Raw genomic sequence first — 27,621 nt, forward strand, 5'->3', positions numbered from 1 at the left:
GGAACGCCATGTCGCGCACTGTCGTATATAAACAGTAAAGTGTCGGTTGAGTCAGATAATATTTCTATTAAATCCACCGTCTGTGGAGAATCAGTGGATCAAACTCCACTTGCCCAACTAGATCCAAAATACGGAAAAAAAACTGGCAGTCAAGAAAACCAAAAATCTCGTCGGGGAAGGAAACCGAGGAAACTCTTTATTGATCATTTTGGTGGGTCTGATGGACAGGTGAAAACTACCATCAAGACGGAAGTCCGGAGAGCTCATGCAAGTAAAGCCAGACCCACTATATCTGGACGAACACCAAGTAAGGGTCAAGACATCCTTATACATGCAAATAAAGGTGGAGGTAATTTAGCGAGGAACATGTTTCCCAGTTATTTATTTCCAGACCTCATGTTTCACAGGCAGAAAAGTCAGTTGGGTTACTATACATCCCTTCAAGAGGCAGAGATGAGCAACAGATTTGTTATAAGTGCATTGATTTATATCCATCTTAAACAAAAATGAAAATTCACATCATTTACTCACCCTCGTGCTGTCCCAGACGTGTATGACTGTTTCTTTAGATGAACACAAATTAAGATTTTTTTTTGAAAAATAATCCATCTCTGTAAATCCATAAAATACAAGTTGATAGTAACCCAGAAGTCAACACTTCAAAAACCACATAAAGCCATCACAACAGTTATCCATATGATCCTAGTGTCAGGTGACCAGAAGTCTCCGTTTTCTGGGGACAGTCCCGGTTTTTGGTGTCCCGTCCCCCACTGGAGCTGTCCCCTGAATTGTCCCCGGTTTACAACTTGTTCAAAACAACCCGCAAATCCACAAATAGCCTTAGCCTACATTGTATAAAAGCCCAACCAACATACAGCAGCCTGCTGATTATAGGAGCAATCATGTTGATTATTTTCACCAACAGATGGCGCTGTGAGCTACTGTACTTGGTCGTACTTCATGAAGAACATAACCTAGACTAGAGCAGAGCACCATAATCATCAAATACCAAGAAACATCATTATTGCTTTCAGGGTAGTAACATGCTACAGTTACTTCTTGTTTATATAAAGTTGGGCCTAATACTGTTTTGTATGTGCTTTTATAACAGGGACTCAGGGTGCAGGATTGTTTTGCACAATTTTAAAGTCTCCAAAAGGTCCAGTCTCAACGCAGTAATTTCCACACTTAACTATATGTAATTAAAAAAACAACAAGCAAAAACAAAACAATTACACTTGCAACAAATAGTCTACATTTGCAGAATACACACACTTTCTGCTTAAGGTCTAAGCCTAAAATGCTAAATAACAAGCTCAAATAAGAATAGTAAGAGTAATTTTCAAGCACAAATGTAACAAAACATTTGAAGTTAAAAAAAGTGGTGAGGTGAATTGTATTAAAACTAGACCAAAAATCCCAATAATCAAACGAACATAATAATTATTAATGTTAATAATAATATAGGGAACCCACAACAATTAAAAAAACACAAACATTAAAAAATGTATTGTCCCTCTTTTTTAAATAATGGATAATAACAAATGTGAGTTCAGTGATATTTTGACTGCTCAAATTTCTGTTTCAGAAATATGGTCACCTTATCCTAGTGGATTAATCAATGTCTTCTGAAGCGAAACGATAGATGTGTAATAATACATTTTTTTAAACCTTCCTTATAAACTAAGCTATAATCATATGCACGTTTGAGTTAATGTAAACGTCAGCATGTTGTGAAGCATGATATAGGCTAAGTGTGTTGTGAAGGTCTGTGCTTCCTTGTTACTTCTTGCACGAGTTTCACAAGGCACTTACTTTACGTTCACAGTGTAACATAGTGCTTCATGATGCTCTTTGACAGTTGGACGGAAGTGATGTTTATTGTATAAGCTTCCTTGTAAACTATAAACTATGGATGTTTTGAGTTGATGTAAATGTCAGGAACATTGTGAAGCATGTGTTGTGAAGGTCCTCTGTGCTTCCATGTTACTTCTCGTGCGAGGTTCACAATGCACTTATTTTACGTTTCACAATGTGCTGATGTAGTGCTTCATGACGCTCTTATAAACGGCCATATGGGTAGTCATCATCGCTTGGTGTGGTTTTTGAAGTGTCAACTTTTGGGTTACAATTCACTTGTAACATGGACTATTTAAAAAAAAAATCTTTGAGTTCATCTGTAGAAAAAATTCATATACATCTTGGACTCCATGAGGGTGAGTAAATGATAGCCGAATTTCCTTTTCTGAGTGGAGAATCCCAAGCATTTTGATTGATATGATTTGATGGAGAAATTTGTCAGCGTTTTGGGAGAAAGCAGTTATAGGGAGGCTCTTTATATTCATATTGCATTTTTACTCTCACCCTTTTCACATTCTTTGTCTCTGATTGCAGATATCAGTTCAAAAGTTGATCTGAGACGACGACTTAGGTCAGACTCGAGGAAAGACTGCAAACGATTGGTGAAAAATTCGTGCTGTGCTTTGTGTGGTGATGTAAAATACACTCCTCCCCCTCGTAAGAATCTGGCCCGTTTACTCAATCACAGATCGAGAGCTGGCCGCCCCAGCCCGACTGCGTGGCAGAAAGGTGCCTGTCATAACTCTGAGTCCCGTCGGCCCCCGACCACACCGATTTTCCGCTTTGAGAAAAACCCCATGGTGAAACTGTGTGATGTAGCCCGAGTGTTTGACATAGCCTCACGCGATTTCTCATGTGTCTTGCCAGCGGTACTAAGACAAAAGAGGAAATGCAAAAGAGTGAGGTGCTTAATGAAAGAATTCAGTTTTCTCGTGCAACCTCATCTTCATGGCATCAGGAAGCAAAGAAGTAAGATTGCTAACCAATCCTGGGAAGTTTCCACTCCAACCCATAGCTGTGCTTCTTTCTCATCAGGTGATCCTCCATCTGGAGCTACAGGCAGCACATACATTTCAGACACAGCAGAGACTCCAGATGGATCTGTAAAGGAATGGGATGCTTGCCTTGTAAGGAATCCAGACTGCGAGAGGATGAGACAGACCGACATTGAAGGAACTGCCTCGGTACTCCCACGTTGTGAAGACAACGGTCCTGTTGTGCGTTTCTGTGAGAAAGACGAGGCCTGTCAAATGAATAACATCTCTGAAAATCCTTCCAGCCCAGTGCGTCGTGTACCACCTTTAATACTCAGACGAGTTACTGTCAATGGTTTTGGTTTCAGACATGACATTGAGAACAGGGGTCTTTCACTGGATGAAGAGGAGGAGGACAGAAGAAATGAGGATTCTGATTGTGAAGTGAACTCACCTGAGAGTTTCTCCTGCCAGCGAACGCAAGCCTACATATTTTTCCCTCAATCATCATGCGCACGCACATGCAAAATCTGGCCCTTCCCCAGAATGGGCCCTCCTAACGAAATTAGACCATCGCATCTAACTGGACCCCGGTGGATTGTGACCACTTCATTTCCTGCCACCGTTCAGACTTCTCACGGTGTAGCACCTGAATGCTTATCAGATAAGGATAAGGATGTTCAAAACAAACTTTCCAAACCCACAAAGCAAAGCAAGAGCAGTGATGACGCAAGAGAAGTACTGGAGGGGCAACTACTTTCTTCTGCACCAGGTGAGAAGCCACCCATTGACACGTTAGCTGTGTTGGAAATGACTTCAAAATATCGAGCACAAAATCTTAACAATCCCAGAGGTACAATGACTCAAGATATTTTTCATATTTCGAAACTTGCAGAACACAGCACTTGCAGTGCGTTTGGCGAAAAGCCACCCACTTGCACACCAGAAAGGACTTGGAAATGTCTAGTAGACAGTCCAAGAGTCATATTCACTCATGTTTCCAAACCGGCAGAGCTTAAGTCAAACCAAAGTCTGAAGAAAGCTTTTGAGGATGTTCTTCAGTACTCTGCACCTGTAATGACTGAACAGGGTAACAACTACAAACTTAATGGTCTTGACTATGCAGCGTCATTAGAAGGGAATGGTCTTTTAAAAAAACATTCCCTTCTCAAGAAGTCTAATCAGGAAATTCTTTCAAGTGGGTCTAACAATCAGTCTGATGTTCCTGTCATCAGGGAAGAAGATCAAAAACCTGTTAGCCAAACCTCAAGAGCAACGTCATTTGAGGATCAGGAGGGGGTCGAAAATGGTGGTAGACGAGTTCTCTATAACCCAGGGTCACTCTCGCAAATATGTCTTAAAGTAAAAATGCTAAAAGCACAGCATTCTTCTTTAGTGACAACCTCTTCCTCGGTGGACCAGGAGATCAAAAGTGTTACTCCAAATTCAGTTGTGCATACACCCGACAGCAACCCTGACTGTTCAGGAGAAGGGAAAAGAACGCAAGTATTTGACAGCTACACAATCACAGACTCATCTTCTGAAGATGAAAACAAGAATTTCGCTAGTGTGTCTTCAGATGAGGAGTCAGTGGAACATCATGCTGCTGAGAGCTTGTTGTCTGATGATGATGGGACATGTCAGATTAAAGAAAAAGAACAAGGCTCCACCCCTCCACCATCTCCTGTGGTTGCCGACAGCTTCCTGGATGTTTCTCGAGCATATGAAGAAGATGTCCTTATACTGGATGTGATACAGGATGATCCAGAGTTGTTCGGGGCTGTTGTCACTGAAACTGTGAGTAACGAAGATGCGTCAACAGAGGAGAATGAAGAGACACAGCAAAAATCTGAGTCGAAACTTCAAACTGGAAATCCCTGCAAGATTGTCTGGGACCTGAGCACAGATCGGTAATTCATTTAAGATTTAATAAACAATGATGGATCTTTTTAAATGTGTGAAGAAAGTCTTACTACTGTAAGATTGCTGTTTGTATTTAATGTAATTTCTTCTTTCTTGGTGATGCATTTAAGTTTAGAGTTTCTATTTTATTATAATTTTTTTACTGAATATAGTTCTGTTTCTTAATCTATAATTTATTTTAAAGCATCAGCGAACCTCACTCAACTGCTGTAGATGCCAAGACGGAAGATTTGAAAGATGGTGGTACTGTGATAGGTATGTGACCTTTGAATTGTTTGACAGAAATATTTTAAGCATAAATGTCAAAGTTAATTTGAGTTTTGAGTTTAATTTGTGTCCTAATTTTTTTATTTTTTATTAAAGGGATAGTTCACCCAAAAATGACAATTCTGTCATCATTTAACTCACCCTTGTCACAAGTTGTTCCAATCTTGTATGAATTTCTTCAAAAGAAGAAAGAGCACAAAAGAAAATATTGTGAATAATAATAATAATAAAAAAAAGAATACTATGGAAGTTAATGGGCCTGTTTGGTTACCAACATTCTTCAAAATATATTCTGTAGTGTTCTGCAGAAGAAAGAAATTCATACAGGTTTCCAAATAACTTTAGAGTGAGTAAATGATGATAGATTTTTTTTTGTGCAAACTATCCCTTTAAGGTGTCCAAAGGTCTCATTCTCTATATGGACACAATTTTGTTGTCCATCAAATATTAGAGCTTTGTCTTAATTTTTTTTTTTTTTATAAGAAAGTGACTTATATTCTGTTTCTCACCTACAGTAAAGGAGACACAGAGTTACATAGCTCAGCCTGCCAAGTGTATGAATACTTTAAAGTCAGAGGTCAGTTTGCATTGCTCCAAAACATTTGCGCATTATATTGTGATGATTTTATTTTAAAGTGTGCCGTTATACTAATTGTGTGGCTTCTCCAAGCAAAAGAGACACTAGTTTTTGGGGGAAACTTGCTTCTTATCCTTTCAATTCTGTTTGTTGCTGCTAGTGGCACAGAAATTAAACTTTTAACACTTATTTGATGTTTGGTTCTGAACATAAATTGTGATGAACAGAGGGTTAATATTTCGTGCCCTCATCTTGCAGCATGCCACAGACTGCAATAACAACCAAGAGATGAGAGAAACAAACAATCTGTGTGCTATTACAGTAAAAAACACAAGAGCAACAAGGCTTGTAATGAACACATGCGGTAATGGTAGGTCAAACTCAACACCAACCTAAGATCTGAGATTAATTTGCCTGAAATGTTCAAGTTTGCTTATGAATATATGTAGTGTATCGGAATATACGGTCAATTTAAGCAATTAAGCAATCTAACCATAAATGTCACATGCAACGATTTTTATGCTCTAGGGGTTGAAGTGACTGCAAAAGAGACTTCTGCTGTGAGAAATGTAAACGGCAGTGTGAGTATACTCAATCTTTGACACGGATAAATAAGAGCACACAAAATGTTAGTGTTATATTCATTTTACCATTACCTTTCTGTTTTATTTGTATTTTTATGCATTATCCACATGTAGCACATTTTGTACCAAACTTCTCTCTGTCTTCAGTATTGTTGGTACTACTTTAGTGAATATAGCACCTGCCTGCGAAGTGTCTGTTGGTTTCTGCACATGCCAAGAGATGGAGACGAAAAGGTGTGTGTTGTAATATAATTCTGGTTCAGTGTTTTTTGACACGACTGCCCCCTTCTGAATTTTTTTTTATTGTTTCAGTATCATCTGAGTTTGTGTTTATGGTTTGCATTGTTTTGTTTCAGTTCTGCATGGATACAGTGAAGAAGTTCTGTCATGTTGGTAAACATGCTCTTATTCTACGAGCAGGTAACAGAACTTAACTTATTAAAGAAATAGAGGGTATGCATTGACAACATTTTCCCGATGGGACAAGCCCCCTCAGCCGGACTGTGTGGCAAAACATCCTGCAACATGACTGGTTTTAATAGGGCTTTACTGCGAAAACAGAAGTAAAACAAACAATGATCTTCTCAAATTAAAGGCGTTTACAACTTGCCAAAGAACCAGTGGTCCATGGACATTGGCCAGGGATCGAGTGTCCAGACATTTATATGTATTTTGACGGCAGGGAAATACATAGTGCAAATACAATATAGGTAGAACTAAATCTGGATAATCACTGTTATGATCATCATTATAATTATCATTGTTATATACATATTTGCTCACCAGCCACTGTGGCTAGTGGTTTTCCAAAGTTGCTAGCCACTCAGCATTTTCAGTGGCCTCTATTTTGACATTGATACCATAGGAGAAAAACTGCCATATAGATATTTTTTATATTATCTCATAATTTGGAAGCCGTTATATTAGACAGCTGTCACTTTAAGTCATGACGCACAGATCCATTATTCTGTTTTAAATAGCCAATATACTTGTCTTTATGAACGCGCACTTTGGTTGTGAGCACAAAATAAAATTATGCTCAATACGCGCAATCCCACTCGAAAATCGCTGGCAAATGCCCGAAATCGAAATCAAATTGGTGCTCGTTCACACGAGTGACAATCACGCAGTGTGAATTTTCAAAGACGCAATCTGAGAGAATCGCAGATGAGTCGCCATTGCCCGTGAGATATTTGGCATTCTAAATATCTAGATTATTTCCTTATCACTTTTTGCATATGTCTGGTTGTGAAATGTAGTTTGTAGACCAGAGAGAGTTGACTGCGATTCTTCTTATTGAAAAGTCATGCAATGTGAAACCCCCTGTTGCTGATACATCGTGCAGTGTGCACACAGCAGCAACTGAATGCTACCCCAGACAGTCGTGCAGTGTGAAAAGAACAGTGATCTGATGAGTTTGAAAATCGTTCAGTGTGAACTCAGCATAATGATAGTCTGCGATTTCAGTTAGTTTAATTTAATGATTGAAACGTTAAAGGTTTTACTTTGGTTAGAGTGAGCTTAAACTGAGCCTAAACTAACATAAAACATTAGCTTTGCTGTTATGTTAGTGTTGCGAATAATTTCCTTTGCTAATAAACTTCTTATTTGTGTGTTTGAAATGAATTTCGTTTTGCGAGGAGAACTGTTGAATACAATTGAACAGAACAGAACCCAAATTGGTGATTGTAAGAATGGTGCATGCATGTTGATGTCATAGCAATGTGTCTTGCCTATTTTTTTAACACGGTCCGATGTTTCTCTTTCTTTTTGTCGTTATCGCCTGATTTAATAAGTTTAATTTCCTAATTATAACGTGCACCGCTGTTTTTAAAATTGTATTCAAACTATAATGTATTTGTTATTTGTCTAAAATCAGGGATTAAAAACTAATTGCTTCGAAAACTTTTTTTTTTTTTTTTTCTGGTTTTATAGTTCCAATGTTGTCTCCTTAAAGGCATAGTTCACCCAAAAATGAAAATTAGCCCATGATTTACTCACCCTCAAGTCATCCTAGGTGTAGATGACATTCTTTCAGACGAATACAATCGGAGTCATATAAAAAAATGTCCTGGCTCTTCCAAGCTTTATAAAAGTACATCTATCCATCATGAAAGTGCTCCACATGGCTCCGGGGGGTTAATAAAGGCCTTTTGAAGTGAAGCGATGAGTTTGTATTAGAAAATGTTTCATATTTAACACGTTACAAAGTAAAATTCTTGCATTATATACCGTATTTTCCGGACTGTAAGTCACACTTTTTTTCATAGTTTGGCTGGTCCTGCGACTTATAGTCAGGTGCGACTATATCAAAATTAATTAATACTGACTGACATGAACCAAGAGAAAACATTACCGTCTACAGCTGCGAGAGTACAGATGCTGCTCCTGTAGCCTACCCCTGAAAAAATTTACTGAAAACAACACAAACAAAATGGCCCGAAAAACAAAAAAATCTCCATGTTTTCGGTGTTGATGCGGTGGTGACGCGTTCATGTAACATGTTAGGGTGGCGCTGCCAATAAAGCACCTAAAAGCTGTCACAAAGTACTGGCAAAAGTAATGATTATGAATATGTCAAATATAGCAAGAAGACATTTTAATTGTTTATTAATAAACAAGTGTTTTCTGTGTCAGCTGCAAAGATGAAGTTGACGATGCTGACTCGCGATCTTTGCAGTAGTAAACGTGCCAGAGAGAAATGCACATTTCATATGGATTACATAAGCAGAGAACAGTCGTTTTTTTTTTCGTTTTGAATTGTTCTGTTTAAAAGTAGACATTTCAAGCGTTCTATATATGTCTCAGGTCTGTGAAGCAAGTTCGGTTCATTTATGAGATGAGCTCCAGTTCATGCGCTGGCGCCTCCATGTTGTGATTAGCCTGTGATTATCTATTGTCTACTATATTTACTTTAGTTATTAAATCCAGGCAATTGGTTGATGAAACATTGATTAAAAATAAAGATACAATTAATATAAAACATTAAAATTTAAATTTAAAGACAGGCTTTGTGCTTTCTGTTTGAGGTCTCTGTGAACGTTTTAAAGCAGTCTTTTAGTGCCGCGGTCCCGCCCATAACATTATTTTTTCCTCAATGCGAACACGAAAAATAAAATACAATTTATATTTTATGTTCTGTGGAGAGCCAACCCTTCTTCATCCAGTGGGTAGTGCGCGGCACTACACTTTTGGTTTGCGCAGTCTATTTCACAGAATTACTCACAATTATTGTGCCACCTAAAAGTTAAAGATTTTTTGTCACGTCCGTAACGCATGTGTTTTTCCCTCATATTAAATATAAAACGCATGTGTAGACTGATATTTTTCTAATGCCTGGACTCCTTTATTAAGGGAGTATGGATATATAAACAGATGTTTCAATATATTGGTATTAAATGCATTTTCTGAGAATTTATATTTCAAGTTTTTACTGCAAATGTCATGTCCATAATGCTGGAATTGCCCAATTTTAAAAGAATTTATCTTCAACTAGTTTTGTGGTGTAGGTCTACGTATTTTATAATGTTAACTTCACATAATACTAATAGTAATTTAAAGATGTGGTAGCATTGGGTCTGGATGGGAAGGATAACTCTGGGAGTTGGAAGGGGTGTGTCACGATTCTGCCTTCTCACACCGCGACACAGGTTCGTGGATCTGAGTGTCGCGATTTCAGTTACAGCCCTAGGTAATGTGTTACGTTAACATACTGGACACCTATTCAGCCTGTTGTTCTGTGTCCTATTGTGTAGTTGAATAACTTGCCAGATTAAATGTCTGTTCTTGGTCTTATTATATTGGACTTATTATATTATATTGATATATTGGATTATTATATAGTCTTCGACTTGTATGGTTTTTTTTCCTCTTCATGACGCATTTTTTGACTGATGCGACTTATACTCCTGTAAGCTCGCGCTCGATCGCCCCAAAAGTCCGGCATCCGACCAGCACGGAAGGTCTTTACGTGTTACTGTCTTTTTCTCGAGGCAAAGTAATTTTGATTAAATGCAATACATTTGAATATGTATTCTCTCGTTATTTCATCTGACTCCGTAAATGAAATGTTTTAATGATATCTGTGCATCATTAAATGTGAGCGAATGTTTGACTATTCCTTTTAACTCTTTAATGAAAATTCAGATATAGGGGTGGTAGTGGCGCAATGGATAAGACACATGCCTTTGGTGTGAGAGACCCGGGTTCGAATCCACTGTGAGACACCAATGTGTCCCTGAGCAAGACACTTAACCCCTAGTTGCTCCAGAGGCGTGCGACCTCTGACATATATAGCAATTGTAAGTCGCTTTGTATAAAGCGACTTGAATAAATGTAGCTAAATGAATAAATGTAAATGTAAATGTAAAATAATGTCAAAGTCAGTTAGAATAATCAAATGTAACAATTTATTGTCAGGTAAATGTATCATGCCAATTTCATAATCAATTCAAAGATAATCGATACAAAACGCCAAATGCTCTGGAATAAAGAGAAGAGATGCAAACCCAACATTAACCCTCTGAGGTCTGAGCTGTTTTCTGGGCGCTGGAGGTGTTCTGACATGCTCTGACATTTGTGTTTTTTTCTGTTACTAGTGATATTTTCATGGCTAAAGTCTAATTACACTGTATTCAGCACAAACTCTGCTACAATAATATATCAGCAGCATGTATGTAAAAGTTTGTAGTTTTGAGATAATGACATTTATGCGTGGTTTGTGAAAATACAAAAAAAAATTCTCACTGAAATAAGGCCATGAAACCCATACTGATTATTTCTTCACAAGACTTTTGAAAATTGTATGACATAGCCTAGAATATTTGCTCCAAAACTATGTGAAAATCACCCTGACTGCTCATTCAGATAAGACAATATATTGATTTAAAATTTCTAAGACGTGTTTTGTGTGACAAAGCCATATGCGAAGAGGCGTGATCATCTCATGCATAGCTTTTCACACCTGAGAAAGACAAAGACACTCCCCTAACTGCCCTATTAGGAGCGATCAGGCCCTGTCATTCAGAGCAACCTTGCACAAAGAATGAGGAGATTTAAAAAAGAATGGCTTTTAGATTGTTTGGATTTATTTACAACACAACACAATCCAAAAATACAAATGACAAAAGAGCACATTGAAAACAATTATCCAAAGACAGAGACCTTTGTGCCATTCCTAAAAACATTGTACATACCTTTAATTTCCAAGGTGTTTGATTTTCACTTTACCATGTTCATGTACAGAGACTCATGTGAATGTTGAAGTCAGCAGGACTCAGTTGAAAATAGCCAAAGATACAACGTAGTTCCACAGAAAGTTTTTTATTACTCCACACTCTCTATTCCCCTCAGACCAAAAAAACCATAGAAGAACAACAAGTCTCGCCGACTCACGCGACAATACATTCTTGTAGACTCTCGCGATAATACATTCACTCGCACATGAAGTTAACAATCTCCCTCTCTTCTTAAAATAAAAAAAAATGAACGGGGGACTTTGACATATTAAACATCGTCACCAAATACAAACGATTTTCAGAACACTGTAACATTTAAATGAGCTTGAGTATTTAAACAAAAAAAAACTGTACCAAGATAAATTCTCAATAGTGAAGATATTACAGTTTCCATACACCCTCATACAGCGCTTTAAGAAGCATAAGTGAGGAAGCACCTTTCTTCGTCAAACAGTCAGCAAGTTGTGACTTGCCTTCTGACCAACGCACTTCTTTGATTTTGTTAGCATGTAGGAGCTCTTTGACACCGCTTATTTCTAATCTTAGTCTCTTCTCTGTGACCTGTTTTGTAGACTTAAGAGCGTCAAACAGGGAATGGTTATCAGTAACACAAATAAGGGGGAGAGCATTAAGATCAGCTTTACCAGTGGTAAGCTCAGAGTAGAGCATAGCCAAGAACATAGCATTGTCAATACCATCTGACATGGCAAGGGTTTCTGCTGCCAGCGTGCTTCTTACCACACGTCTGATTTTCTTAGATTGCCAAAACAGGGGAGAGAATTTTCCTGTTTTTTCCATGAGGGCAATTAAAGCCCCTCCCTGTGTACCTCCATCTGGAAGATTGCCCAGTGAAGCATCACTGAAGACCACCAAACTCAAATCATCACTGTTGCCCAAGTGTTGAAACTTAAGTGTAACCTTCTCTGACTTAAGTTTACGGATCACTTTGTTCACTTCATGTATGGACTGAACAGTAGCATTCTTAATGTTGGATGCTAGGCTACATGTGTCAAACATAACATCTGGTCTTGTCTGTTTAGCAACCCAGAGAATCTGTCCTATTTTGGACCTGAGTTGTTCTCTTTCTTTCTCGTTTAGTGGAGCCTCTCTCTGTACAGCACGCCTGTAAGTGAACTGGTTGTAGGTTTTCAATGTAACTGTGCTGATGCACCTGCACTACATCACCCACAGTAGCAATGTCCATCCCCACGTATGAAAAACTGTCATGCTCTTCACGACCCACGTGAAATGCAGATTTAAGTACAGGGATGACATTAGTTACAAAGTGCTCTGAACCTGCCCAAAAAAAATCATCCACATGGCATGCCAGTACTCCTGTCACCTCAGACTGCTCATTCTGCCAAAAAAACACTGCAGGATCAACCCGTGACATTTTACCACCACTGTTCAGCATGAGTTCTTTGACCTTGTTGTACCAGTAGAGGGAAGCGTCTGCAAGTCCATACACACATTTCTTTAGTTTCCACAATGCATTGTCCACGCCTGCTTCTGGTGGAGGACGAATGTAAATGTCTCTTGAGAGTTCCATTCCCTGCAAAAAGGCAGACTTAATATCCATAGAATTTACTTTCCATTTGTTTTGACAAATAACAGTTAACAGCAGCCTGAGTGACTCTGATGCACATGTGGGAGAATCTTTTTGTAGTTCATGAATATTGACCACAAGGCGAGCTTTGGGAACAATACCATTAGAAGTCTCCTTCAACGTACAGACCCATCTAGTAGAAATACATTTCTGACCCTTGTCTGTGACCTCTTCGTAGGGGTGGGCGGTATGACCAAAATTCTGTTTCACGGTATGACTAATTTTATTTCACGGTAACGGTATATTTCACGATATAGTTATATATTTATATAGTTATTCTCGAAAAATCAACAAAAAGGGCTTTGTATAATAAATAAACCCAAATACTTTAGAAATGAAAAGTACTTCACTTTGTTTGAATTTTCTTTTTCTTTTATTTGGTAAACTGTTTTTAATAGCTAAATATAGTAAACAAAACACTCATCAACTTTCAGATGAACTGCCCCCAACTGATTGATATTAAATACAACTCAAACTTTAAATAAAGTGTTGCTGAATAATTTTTCAATCTCATGTTATTGCTTTAATTCATCAATCAGTTTATAATATCTGAATATTTTTTATTGAACTATTCTATTCATAATAAATTAGTTACTTCCTTTTAATTTGTTAGGATATTAGTAAATACTAGTTATGTTTAAATGTTTTCCCGGTACATTATTTGCAATGTCTGCTTGTTTTAAAGGGCTTGTTTTGTTCTTTTTGTGATATCTGCCAACCTGTCACCTAATGCTTTAATCAAGAGAGTTTCAGAAGTGTTAAGTTCATCAAGTACATAAGTGACTAGGAGAACAGCAGTATGAAAACCGAACAGCAGCTACTGTTAGTGTTTACTAAGTAGTGTAAATTATACACACCTTGTAACTGCGTCATTATTTTACATAGCCCGGTGAACACCGACACACCGCGCTCCCTCTCTGTGCGTGTGCACGCGCGTGTCTTTTGCATCAGTAAAATGCGATCGTTTAATTTGAGTGACAAGTTATAATCACGCATTGAATCAAAGGAAGATTTAATCAGCTGGTTCAGTGGACAATTGTTTGGAGTTAGGAACAACTCGCGCTGCATATTTAGTAATTTTGCCTCAGATACAGGATTATACATTCGCTTTAACAAGCAGGTTGTTCATTACCACGGCAACCGCTCGCATGTCATGCTGAATGCGATTTTCGTGTTTAAAAAGTAACTATAATACATAAGAAACACTTAGATTGATAAATGAACTGTTGTTGTCAAGTAAGCTTCATGCTTTCCCCGTTGCGATCGTGCACTCCTCTAAACTGTAGCCTACGGGTGCCGCACTGCTCTAGTTTACTGCTGCGCCTTTCCCCCCGAAAATATCACGTTAACAACAACCCTTTAGAAAACGTAATTCCTTTGTGAATCCTCTTGATCTGCTTTCTCCATGTTTCTTTGACAAATCTCAGTGTCTCCGTCTCACGCACGCTGCATGTGAGTAAACCACGCCCACTTATTTACATGTCGCGGTATCACGGAATAAAAAAATCTGTTACGGTTGACATTTTCTATCGCGGTAACGATATATACCGTCATACCGCCCAGCCCTACCTCTTCGTAAACATTATTATTTTGCCAGTTTTCAATCTCTTGCTGTTTAGCAGCATCAAAAGAGATGTCTTTGGTAATGAGTACATCAGCATCGGTGTTATCACATTCAGTGAGAAGATCATCAACTTGTGACATGTCTAAAGCTTCCTTTTGGCCCTCGCTGCCATTTGGTTCAAAATACTGCACATTGTACCAGTTTTTATATTGCCCTTTTGCTTTTCCTGCTCTGCCTAAAACTCTGGCAGTGTGCTTAGTACCATCATCTCTGTTTGTAAATGTCACTGTCTGACCTGTTCTCAGTTTGACACCAGTGGAACCCACTGTATTAGTAGCATCACTCTCTGTCTCATCAGTTTGTCTCATGTCTTCTCTATCACCTGTTTCTGTGTTTTCAGGGATTTGCACGTCTCCATTAACACTCATTTCATCATCTGAATTCTCTGACACATCCATGTGTATTACATTTTCATTTTCTTTACTATTTTCAGGAATATCAGGTAGTACAGGTTTATCCTCATCCTGTGCATTGACTTTATTCAGCCTGGACTGGTGTACTCTGACAAGAATCCCACCATGTCTGATAAACACTACAGAGCCATCCTGACCGATAACTACAGCAGGGCCTTTCCACTCTGTACTGTCTGCTCGTTTGTAGTACACTCTGTCTCCTGTCTCATACTTTTCATCTGTAGGTCTGAGCTGCTTTCGTAAAGCTCTTCTTATTCTTTCTGAGCATTCCACCTCTGTGAATGCTCTTCTGGAAGCATGCAATGCTGCTAGATGCTGTCCTACTCTAGTACTCATAGAAGTGCTCTCTAGAGCTGGCAGTTTATCAACCAAAACGGAAGGAAGATTAGGACTGTGACCAAACACAAGCTGGTGTGGACTATAACCATGCACATTGATCATACTGTTTTTGGCCATTAGAGCCCAGTCTAGAGCAGTCTGCCAGCCACACCCGTTTTCCCTTTTCACCTTAAGGAGGATCTCAGTCAGTGTCATGTTGTGTCTCTCCAGCAGCCCGTTGCTCCAAGGACTGTATCTCGCTGTAGTCTTTATCTCAGTGTTGAATTTTTCTGCCATCTCTCTTACCTCCTCGTTGTTGAACTCGCCACCGTTGTCTGTGTATATTCGTTTAGGGGCACCATGAACACTTATCCACGAGTGGATGAAGGAGTTGACTATCTCCGAGGCTTTCTTTGTTCTCACAATGTTTCCAGCGCTGAAGCGTGTGAAGTGGTCAATGATGTGGAGGTACCATACGCCAGGTTCCAGCTCATGTAGATCCATTGCCACCGTCTCATTGTACTCTGAGGCTAAAGGCAAACCAACAGCAGGCCTGGGCTTGGTCCTGCTGTATCTTTGACATACCTCACAGTCACGGATGATCTCTTGCAGAATAACTGGACAGTCTTTGTCAGTATTTCCAGAGCTGAGGATGAGCCTCTGCAGCCGGTCTGCGGAGGCATGGCCAAACTGCTTGTGAAGCTTCAGGAGAACTTTACGCTTCTCTTTTGTAGACATCTCTGCTGTAACGACAAGGATTTCACTTTCATTGGTGTCCGCTTCAGTATTACCATCTCTAATGTCAACACAATAGTGTCCCGAACTAGTGAGCTCAAGAGGCACTGGTTGTTTGAACATGACAACTCTGTCATTCTCCATGTCTAAAACAGTTCCTGCTCTCTTTAGAGACATTTTGCTCAGCAGTAAAGGAATATCAACAGGAACAACTTCCGTTTCAATGTGACATTTTGTTTGTCCGATCTTAGCAGGAAGCTTCACCTTTCTGTTGGAGTGTACCACCTGACCGTCACCAAATCTGAAAGGTCTGCTGCTTGAAGATTCTGTTTGCAGCAGTTTACTCATTTGGCTTTGGCTCAGGTCTTTCATGTAACTATCCAGCCACTTCTCACCACAAACTGTACGTGTGCATGCCGTGTCAATGATAGCTGATCCCAGTGATTCAGTTAGGAAGATCTCAGAGTCCGTCATGACTTTTGTAAATAGTGTAATGTTACACTCTTCCACATCTTCTGCTAGCTTTACTTCATTTCTCCGATGAGGACAGTCTTTGGCCCAATGGTACGTGCTCTGACAAATGACGCATTTTGTTCTCTTACCATATTTGTCGAGTGGGTTTGTACCTTGCTGTGGCTGCCGCTGTGTGCTCTGTGACGGGCCGTTGTTCCGTCTGAATTTGTCCGGTGGCCTCTGCTCCGTGAAAAACACCGCATCTTGAGTCTCGCTGCCGCCGCGTGCTCCACTGGTTTTTCCTCCGAAAATCCGCTTCAACGCTGACTTCATGGATGCGAATGTCAGATCCGTGCACGCTGTTAGTGCTAGCTGCCTACTCTTCTCCTCGAGACAAGCCGTGTCCAGGAGTTTAAACGCTAATGCTGCGTTCACACCAAACGCGAATCTGCGTCAAAATTCGCGCCTGCCGCGTCTAGTTATACGCGTGACCACTTTGTGTGCATTCGCGCGTCAAGAGTGAAATTGACGCGCGTAAAATCAAAAGTTTGAAGCGAAATTTACGCGCGTCAAAGGCGAAGTCAGGGGGCGAAAGTTTCTAAGCTGTTGGCGGCCATCTTTTTTAGATGTTTATCGAGCATTAGCAATAGCATTAATCGAGAGAGTCACCGCTCTTATATGATCTGAAGAGCAGAAACAGCTGCGTAGGGGACATCGTCGCTGTACTCGGGTCCACCAAAACCTCCGGAGGGTTTCAGGAGTTTCACAATTTGCTCCAGGAGGTAGGTTTGGTGGACCTAACGGTGAGGACGCTGACGAGGACAGCGTAGGCCGTATAAAGCCTCGGCCTCGAGTGGTCGCTGCCTGACGAGCCCGCGCTGTAAAGCCCGGCGCGAGGTTCACCCTCTCCCGCACCTAATCTGTCATTATTTTTGTTTGTAATAAATGGAGGCAGCCTCCAAAAGTGAAACTTGTCCTGTTATTTTTTTTGAAAAGTTTTTATACACTTAATTGTGTTTGGTGTCTTTACATTAGATTAATAAAGTTTCATATAGGCTAATCTAGAATAGATATGGAATAAATAGCATTCAATACAAATGAGTTGGCTATCTCTCATATTGAAATCGAGTTTTTATGTGAAAGATTTGCTTTTTTGTGCATTTTAGTCATATTACAAAATAATTTATTGAGGCCAAACATAAAATAACATTAAACTGTCAGTTCACCACGTGACAGCAGCAAGCAGGCAGGCTCCTGATTGGTTAACGCGGCGCGAATTGACGCAGTAGTTCAGATTTTTCAACTCGGGCGGCAGACGCGAATTCGCGTCAAACGCGTGATGCACAAAAAGCACAATTCGCGCTTAACGCGCGAAACGCGCCAGACGCTCAATTCGCGTCTAGTTCGCGCGAATGAGGCGAATTCGCGTCTACCGCGCCGCGCTAAACGCCTCATTCGCGCCGCAAGACCTCCAGACGCGCGTAAACGCGTCTTACCATTGACTTAACACTGAAATCACTCGCGCCAGACGCATATTCGCGTTTGGTGTGAACGCAGCATAACACAGCGTCAGGCAGGGTCATGTTGTACTTCTTCATGCGGTTGTATCTCTGCTCAAAGTCTATGATGTAGTCCGTCATGGACACCGCACTGTCTTTGGAAATCGAGTCGAAATGAGAGTATGCTTCATAAGCGCGGTCTTTTTCTTCTCTCAAGAATATTGCGTCCAGCTTAGCTAGCAAGGTTTCCATACCGTCATCTTTGTTTAGATTGTTCGCGGGTATTTCCAAAGCGGTCTCTCTGGCTCGCCCCTCGAGCCCCAGCACCACCGCGAGTGCCTGCTTCTTCTTTTCTAAGTCCGTAATAAGTCTCCACATACTAACTTCATTTTTCCAGCACTCGTATGGTCGGGCTTCGTCAAGCTTAGGCGGTACTCTGTAGTTGGAAACCATCCTCTGCTACCATTGAAAATAGCCAAAGATACAACGTAGTTCCACAGAAAGTTTTTTATTACTCCACACTCTCTATTCCCCTCAGACCAAAAAAACCATAGAAGAACAACAAGTCTCGCCGACTCACGCGACAATACATTCTTGTAGACTCTTGCGATAATACATTCACTCGCACATGAAGTTAACATCAGTTGCATCTGGTCCCTGAAAGAAAAAAAAAAAGAAAAAACTGTGAACATACTGATATCAAGAGAAACTATAGGGCTGCACGATTTTGGGAATAGATTTTAGATTTTTCTGGTTAAAATTTCTTTTTAAAATTCACAGAATACACACACACACACGTTTCCAACAATATATAATGAACACCAGGTTTGTTGTGCCTTGTAGGCATAGGCTATGCAGTGCTGCATAAAATAATAATAACAATAAATTAAATCTTCCAAAAGATTTCAAGAACAACTACGCTAGAGAAAAATATATTGATTATCATATGTTACTTCAAATGTTTCCATTCGTTATGATGATATGAAATGAGATAATAGTAAAAACATAAAGCCTAATGTTTGGTGCATTTTTCCTTTCAAACGCAATCGCGCTCCAAAATATGATACATTCAAACCCACAGCACGCTCCAAAATATGATACTCAAACCCACAGCGCGCTCCAAAATATGATACATTCAAACGCACAGCGCGCTCCAAAATATGATACATTCAAACGCCATCGCGCTCCAAAATATTAAACATTATGGTTATACACATCTATGTTTGAGCAGATATCCACAAACAGTATTTAACAGGAAACACGGGTCTAAATAGTATAATATTCACCATATATCTAGCAACAGTTCAACTGCAATGTGAAGTTTATGCAACAATAGGCTACCATAAACTAATAAGTAAGAATTTCTTACCTTACATCTTTCTTGTTTTCAAATCGCTTTCTTCTTCTTCTGAGGTAAATCCAATATAAGCTCAGACGTGTCTTCCAAACTCGACGAAAAGCAGAGACTTGTGAAGTTTTTTGGTGTTTTGTGTTTGAGGTAACGAGGGCGTTCGCGTTCCATGTGGAGATTTGCATGTGAATCTCTTTTGCGCGAGTGGGCGTGTCGAATTAAAAAGTAATTAGCAAGCGTTTGAGAAGCTGGACATCCTGTTGGTTTTATACAAATTACTTAAACAGAGAATATTTGTTTTCAGTTTGAATCCGATCATTTAAAAGTACACACTTAAATGTGTATAAAGGTATATGGCTCATAAATGTGTGAGAAGTATTCGCTGAGTTTTGTTTCAGTTTATAGACGTGCTCAAGAAAAAAAAGTTCACTGCGACGGAGAGGCAGAACGCACACCCTGTTTATTTTCTTTATTTTACAAAAGCACAATGTTTTGATTTGATTGTAAGTGGACACATACAAAAGTAGAAATATCACAGATTATTTTTTTATATTTCTTTTTTCTGTATAACCATAAATGACGGAGTAATTTAAGTTTATGTTGCTGCTATGTGAAAAAAATCCAGCAAAACGCGTCGGCGCGTTTCTCGACCTCAGAGGGTTAAGATGATGCTAAGAGTTCACCCTTAGCATCATGGGTCAACTTGAGTTACAAAAAGGCCCAGAGCCCTTTGCTGCATTCCATTATAGACAGAACCTCTTTCACATGGAAACATGTGCTAACAATGGAAATTTGCATTCAGAGGTTACACCTTTTGGGGGTATGAGACCATTTGCCAGGAGACCACCTTCCTTTGTGTGTCAGCTATCTCTAAACTCCTAAAAACCTTGTTACTTTTTGTTTTACCTATTTGGAAATGAGACCTTTGTACCAGACATTTATAAAACTGGATGATAATTGTTAACATTTAAACCATGTATTTTCTTGGGTCAAATCAGGTGATCTGAGTATGAGAGAGAGAGGGGGTGAGGGATGAGGGAATGAAATGTAGATTAGGATGACTCGGAGGTGAGACTTTTGTCTCAAATGGTGAGTTCAAATGGTAATTTCCAGCAAGATCCTGTCTTCTCAGGGTCTGGTCGCTCCTTAACCAGACTGTCCGGCATTTTCTAATTTCTCAAGTCTTACACTCCAGAGCGACTTTGTAGCCCGGAATATACGGTAACTCTGATTGTATTCGTCTGAAAGAAGAATGTCATTTACACAGAGGATGACTTGAGGGTGTGAAAATCATGGGCTAATTTAAATTTTTTGGTGAACTATCCCTTTAAGTGGCTTACGAAATAAAAATTACTGCTTTATTTATTTAGAAACAGAAGTATTTAAAAAATAGTTTATTTTTTTTATTTTTTATTTTTTAAATCTACAGCAAAGCATAACGCTCCCAAAATTACGGTGGCCGAGAAGGGTCACAACACAAACAAAAACCACAACAACTACATATTCAGAAAACACCTCCAAATTCAGAAAACACATACAAACGCCACAACAACTACATATTCAGAAAACACCTCCAAATTCAGAAAACACATGCAAACGCCACAACAACTACATATTCAGAAAACAACTTCGTCGATTTCACATCACGCAAGCTGCAAATATTCACAGCACGAACAAATAGGGAAACGAACTGCAAACTGCAAAGACACAACGGAAATGTTTCCAGGGGGGCCATAATCAGTGACGGCTACAAGGTAAGGGTTTCCAGAGCCTGTCTACGGCCTTATTAGACATTCTCTGGTGTTTCTCTTTTATTATGACAGACTTGTCGATGTGCTCTGATACCGAAGTGGTTTGCAGCACAAAACGGATAGAACATTTGAATCTGAAAAATAAATAAATAGTTCAGATATCAGGACAACAATGTAAAAACACGGGTAATGCATCTATTTAGTGACCAGAAGCGAGCTAGCCAGCTAGTTTCCAGCTAACAACGTTGGCAGAACGTTTAACAATTATCTGCGTGGACTAATACGTTATGGGGACAATAACTTAATATGTTGAAAACACACAAAACCACTTCGGTATCAGAGCACATCGACAAGTCTGTCATAATAAAAGAGAAACCCTTACCTATTGTAGCAGTCACTGATTATGGCCCCCCTGGAAACATTTCCGTTGTGTCTTGGCAGTTTGCTGTTCGTTTCCCTATTTGCTCGTGCTGTGAATATTTGCAGCGTGCGTGATGTGAAATCGACGAAGTTGTTTTCTGAATATGTAGTTGTTGTGGCGTTTGTATGTGTTTTCTGAATTTTGAGGTGTTTTCTGAATATGTAGTTGTTGTGGCGTTTGTATGTGTTTTCTGAATTTGGAGGTGTTTTCTGAATATGTAGTTGTTGTGGCGGCGTTTGCATGTGTTTTCTGAATTTGGAGGTGTTTTCTGCATATAGTTGTTGTGGCGTTTGTTTGTGTTGTGACCCTTCTCGGCCACCGTACAAAATGCTGTAAACGGAGCTGCCAACATTGTAAACTCTTAACATGAAATATTCAAAGCACCGCAATTTCTACATCTGTTTGCAGTATAACTAAATTGTATTTATAAAATCATTTTAATTACAATGGTAATAATGTTTGTGATTTTTGATTAGGCCTATTTAAATTAATATTCAGAAACAGGTGCAGTTACTTAAACCATTTTTTTTTCTGATTAACTTTTAGACTGCAGACCAAAATAAAATAGGCCTAGTTGATAATATTTTTTTTTAAATGGGAGATACAGTATCTCTGCTATTCCAAATTAATAAGGTATAGTTTAATTGTTTTTATCTGCAGAACAAAGAAATCCAGAAAAAATAGGCTATACTTTTTCTTTTTACAAAAGTAGAGATAAATGATGTTTGACAGGGAGCGAATCTCAAAGTCGGATACACAGACACATGTTGCCGTTAGAGCAGTCAGCACCAAACAATAGGCAAATAAAATTAGCCTAGGCCTTAAAATTACAAAAGTTCAGTGAGTGATTTTCTTTTTCTTTTGTTCTTTGTTCAACATTAATGGTGGCAGCAAGTATAGGCTGTCAATGCACGGATTCAATAGGTACTGACCACACATTTTACTAGATAAGATATTTGTCAATGGCTGCGTTTACACTTGGTCGCAATTAACATGCAACCTGTATCTGGATGTTGTCCACATTCACATTGAAAAGACAAGTGACTTCTGATCGGAATGTTATCCGATCAGCGTGTCCAGGTTTGGAGGTAGTCGAGGACGAATTGGATCTCAGTGTAACATAAATGCAATCTCGCCATCGTGTCTGCATTCACAGGTGGACGTCACACAAAACCCACTGTCATTATTCCCCTTCCTCTCTCCGGAACTGAGAGCTGTGTGGTTTTGCGATACAGTCGAGTGCGAAGTACATCGCAAATATACTGAAATGTTTGCCTTCGCACCCGAAAGTTGCAGAACCATTCATTTTCTGTAAAGAACGCACATTTTTCCCACCACAGCTGGGACCCATACGTTCCCACCAACGTTCTCGGACCCATACGTTTCTCTGTACCGTTACTGTTTCCTCCTCATTTTGTGAGATTTGTAAAATGTCCCCCGACTGAAAACTGTTTTTAAAAGAAAACCCACCACTTGAGGTCGACTTCGTACCGGAGCCATCCTTTTTTTCCTTTGGGAATGCGAGAGCCGATCTGTTATCCAGATACAGAAGCCACTTGATGTGGACCGGTGTAAACGTACCGTGTCCAGACTGGCTTATGATCCGATCTGCTTGATTGGATCACGGTGATCGCATGTTAATGCCAAGTGTAAACGCAGCCAATGATGCTCAGGATCTGTTCTGTGCACCAAATCCTCCATCATCGTCCTGTCAGTCATCTCATCTCTCCTTACCCACGTCACGTGATAAGTGAAATCAGACTCCTGCTCCACTGTCCTGCGACTCTGCAGCTCATGCTAAATATGGAGCAGAGCAGACACTTTCAGTTTATAAATGTAGCGTTTGCTGTCCAACTTAACTAAATTTTGTTTGTTTTTTTCTATAAAAAAAGCAAAACAGCAACGGGGGCAGTGTCACGGTGGGCAAGTAATGTAATCTGTGTCTACGGCCGAACACTGTGTAACACCGACTACTGCAGCAAGCCTACCGTCAGGCAGACAATACGGTTTGTCTAACATCTAACCATCTCCCTTTGTAGAACACATACTTTGTAGAATACAATATACAATGGTAAATATTTCATTGATAAGTTAATACAATTTATAACCTAGGTTATGATTTTACCCCAAAATTCAACGTATCTCATACAAAATGTTATCTGGAAATCCACCTTTCACTGCCTGGGTTCCATTTGTTTCTGTGAATTGCAGTGATTCATTTGCTTCTCTTTTCAGTAGTTTTTTTACGGTTTGTAAAAAGATAGCTCCCATTTCTTGTTGAATCTATTTGTAGTGTCAATCGCTTAGCACTTTCTCGTTTTTAGATGCGTTTTGTAGGGTTGGGTATCGTTTGAATTTTAGCAATTCCATTTCTGCTTCCCGATTCTTATCGATTCCTAGTTTTGATTCCAATTAGGCAAAAAACAAACAAACAAAAAAAAAACATCGATATAATTCACATTTATTCTATGTTTTTTTTGCAAAACATTCCATTGCAGCTGAATACCATAAAAAAGGTCTATTATTCAGGTACAGAAACTGGTATCAAATATAAAATAACACTGCACATTATAAATAAAATTACATTATAAACATTATTTAGTCAAGATCAGCGAGTCAATTTTCTCTTTGTCTTTTGTTGTTTAATTAACATTAATTGCACAGATGTCAGAAGAATTGTTAGGCTGCTATCACTTTAAGAACAAATACATGCAACCCTAGTGTTTTGTGGGGTTTTTTCGCAGCATTCAAGCTGAACACCAATGATGTCACTCAGTGGGTGTAACCACAGTGATTTCCACCTGCTGTGATGTCATGTGCATACTAGTATTGTCAAAAATATAGATGTTTTTGATATTAGGGATGCACCGATCCACATTTTTCCACTTCCGATCCGATCCCGATACCTGAATTTTGATATCGGCCGATACCAGGGCCGTATTAAGACAAGTGTGGTGCCCCTGGGCACTATACCTCAAAGCCCCCCCCCCCCCCCCCCCCCCCAATCAGACTTAATCAAGGTGATTTCTCAAATGTAATTTACTAACTTGTCCAACTACATACATGTAGGCATATGAGCAGTGAGCACTTCAAATGTCTCAATTCAAAATGTACATCAATTCATTGACAGCGTCAATTCACGTTTGCCCAAAAAACCTTCATTAATGTCCTCTTCCTCACCCGAGTCTTCCTCGCTCCTGTCTCCCCCAAAAAGAATATTCTCATTCGCCTGGCGGTCATCGCCGACGCCTAGTAGGCTAACATTAGCAGTAACGGACGGTGCGTGTGCGGCAAAGCTCCGCTCAGTGCCACTGGCAACGCTGTAAAGTCTCCGCTTTGGTTGCGAGTGTGTTTAATCGAAGTTTTTTTCATCGACAGTATAATAATAGCCTAATCATCAGCGATGCACGCGATTACATTTAGAAATAGACAAGATTTGTTTCCAAATGCACCAAGCAAAGATCCTTTCAATTTTATTTTTTATAAACTTTTATAAACCCAGCCAATTTAATCACAATGAACACATCCAAAATAAAATCTTTAACACATATATAACAACTGCAAAACCACTCAATTGACATCTGTCCATTTTGGATTTAGATTCATTTTCTGTAGCCGTTAAAAAAAATGACACATTTGCGCGTACTTGTTGTAGACCAACTCAACTCTGACAGATTGGGGAGGGAGGGGGGGAGTGATAGTGGTTATGTTATCTTTATTTATTTATAATTTATTATTATTATTATTGTTAAATTAGTGTTCATAAACGAGTTATGTATGGTCTGTCAAGAATTTCAAGTTAATAATATAACAATTTACGAAAAATATTTTTAAAGCTTGTGTCATGTGGTGCCCCCCTAGTGGTTGTGAATGGTTGGTGCCCCTGGGCACTGGCCCAAGTGCCCTTATGGATAATCCGGCTCTGGCCGATACCGATACTATTCCGATACCAGAGCTGTGTTTACTTTAATATTATTATTATCATTATTGTTTATTTTATATGATGCTGAAATAAACTAGAAAAACAGGAAATATTGTTAACAGGAAAAATCCCATTCTGAAAACAAATATGCAACTATAAGGGTTTCAAATTAATTGTCATGTCAATATTTATTACATTCCCAAAATGTAAAATACTTGAGTGTTGAAATATAAGAAAAGTGCAAGTGTAAACATCTTTACAAACACGAAGGGTGATCCTCGCTCCGATGCGGTAACTCTCTCGATGAATGCTCGATCAAAATCAGCCATTTTGCAAACAGACAAGCGGATTTTGCCTCAGACCCATCAATTTTGCTTCAAACTTTTGCTTTTTATGCGCGTCAATTTCACTCTGGACGCGCAAATGGATTCAAAATATTCAAGCGTCCAATTAGACGCGCAGACGCAAATTTGACGCACTATTCGCGTTTGGTGTGAACGCACAGTAACGTGGTGCTATTTTAAATGTTTGATTGCGTTCGTTGTGTTGTACGACGCGAGGGAGCTTCAAAGAGCTCTGAATTACGGTTTTGCAAACATTGCATTTTGCTGTCTTGCTCTGCGGTGTTTCCAATGTGAAGTATTTCCACACAGCGGACGTTGTTGGCTAGCCACAATCTGCGGAATGGATTTCCTGAGTGGGGGCGTGTCTCATAACTCTGTGTCTCATTGAGCCGCGCCTCCGTTCAGGAAATCCATTCCGCAGATTGCAGCCAGCTAGCGGACTCGCCGGCGGGAATCACTTTTGGAGTCATTTCAGCAGACAACGTTAAAGCGCAGACATGACTCATGGATATCGGATATCTCCGCAGGTTGGATCGGGAAAATCCGATACGTGAATTACGCTGGTATCGGTCCCGATACTGATACTCGATCGGATCGGCCCCATCCCTATTTGATATCAATACTGAAATATCTGAAACGGTTCCAATACTGCTTTTCTTCAATACAAAATTAAATGTATATTGCAGCACAGGGTGAAGTCATTTACGATGATTTGAGACAAATATAATGTAAATTTAATATAAAACTATGTAAATGGCGCTCTGTGTTGCGGCAGGATTTTGAACAAGGTCCTGAGCCGTTGCTGGGCGCCGCGGACAGACGCCGAATGGCACAAACTTTAAAGATGTGGCGCTGTGCTTCTCGTCCGGTGTGCGACCCCCTTTAAGGTGCTATTTTCTTTGAAGCCGAAGAACTCAATACTGGCGAGCTTACTTTTTTCGGGTGTGGACAGAGTGTTTCACTCTAGCTGCGCGGGCGCGGGCGAGCGCTGCGTCGTCGTCTTATTTGATAGGTGTCCGCGGGTGCAATACAGCCACCTTAGAGGTCAACCAGGTACTGGCGCTGGAGTATTTACGTGTCATGTTATCATAAGAGTCCTATTCATTTTAAACATTGTGGTTATCGCCAATACCGGTATATTGTCACACTCTAAATTAACACGATGTCGATATTTCATGCTTTGAATATCACGATTATCGTCAACACCGGTATATTGCGACACCCCTAGTTTGTATATATTGGTTTCCTCAACTATATATTGGTTTAGATACATTGGTTTCCTCAAGTCTATATTGGTTTAGATACTTCGGTTTCTTCAAGTATATATTGATACATATTGGTCTTCTTTGATTAACGTGACAGGCAGCAGCAGGTTTATTAGGCTGTTGTCACTTTAAGAGATAATGCACGGACCCAATATACTGATACACAACGTGCGTTTTCTCTTGACTATTTACTTTCTAAAACTGACTGCATTTACCGGAATACTTGTCAAGACAGGCATTTAGAATTTTTTTTATATATATTTGACCATTTAAGCGCAATAAGCCACGAAAAAGAAGTCAATTTGGTACTCACAATCTGTTTGAGGCAGCTTCATGAGAGCGGCCCTTATATAGAACAGTGGTCCACGAGCATTTGGTGTTAGCATGAAACCTGCGGCAATGAGTAAAATTATGCACAATACAAGCACTATTCAACTGGAGCAAATGAGACAAGTGAGTGACAGGAGGCAGGTATGTGTCAATTCGCCGTCGGACAG

General features: G+C 39.6%; 1 protein-coding gene across 1 annotated transcript in view; it reads left to right on the top strand.

Moving 5' to 3' along the window:
• The first annotated feature begins 298 nt into the window (after nt 1-298).
• The window catches only part of topaz1 (testis and ovary specific TOPAZ 1), an 89,657-nt gene continuing 62,334 nt past the window's right edge, over nt 299-27,621 (top strand). Inside the window, exons 1-8 of the mRNA XM_082185600.1 lie at nt 299-307; nt 2,896-4,744; nt 4,942-5,000; nt 5,540-5,601; nt 5,860-5,971; nt 6,130-6,182; nt 6,333-6,419; nt 6,542-6,605. Coding sequence (XP_082041726.1) covers nt 3,012-4,744; nt 4,942-5,000; nt 5,540-5,601; nt 5,860-5,971; nt 6,130-6,182; nt 6,333-6,419; nt 6,542-6,605 — 2,170 coding nt within the window. The 5' untranslated portion in view covers nt 299-307; nt 2,896-3,011. The remainder of the gene's footprint in view (nt 308-2,895; nt 4,745-4,941; nt 5,001-5,539; nt 5,602-5,859; nt 5,972-6,129; nt 6,183-6,332; nt 6,420-6,541; nt 6,606-27,621) is intronic.

Source organism: Leuciscus leuciscus, assembly GCF_965113295.1.
Source record: "Leuciscus leuciscus genome assembly, chromosome: 12".
In the NCBI taxonomy this organism is placed as follows: Eukaryota; Metazoa; Chordata; class Actinopteri; order Cypriniformes; family Leuciscidae; genus Leuciscus; species Leuciscus leuciscus.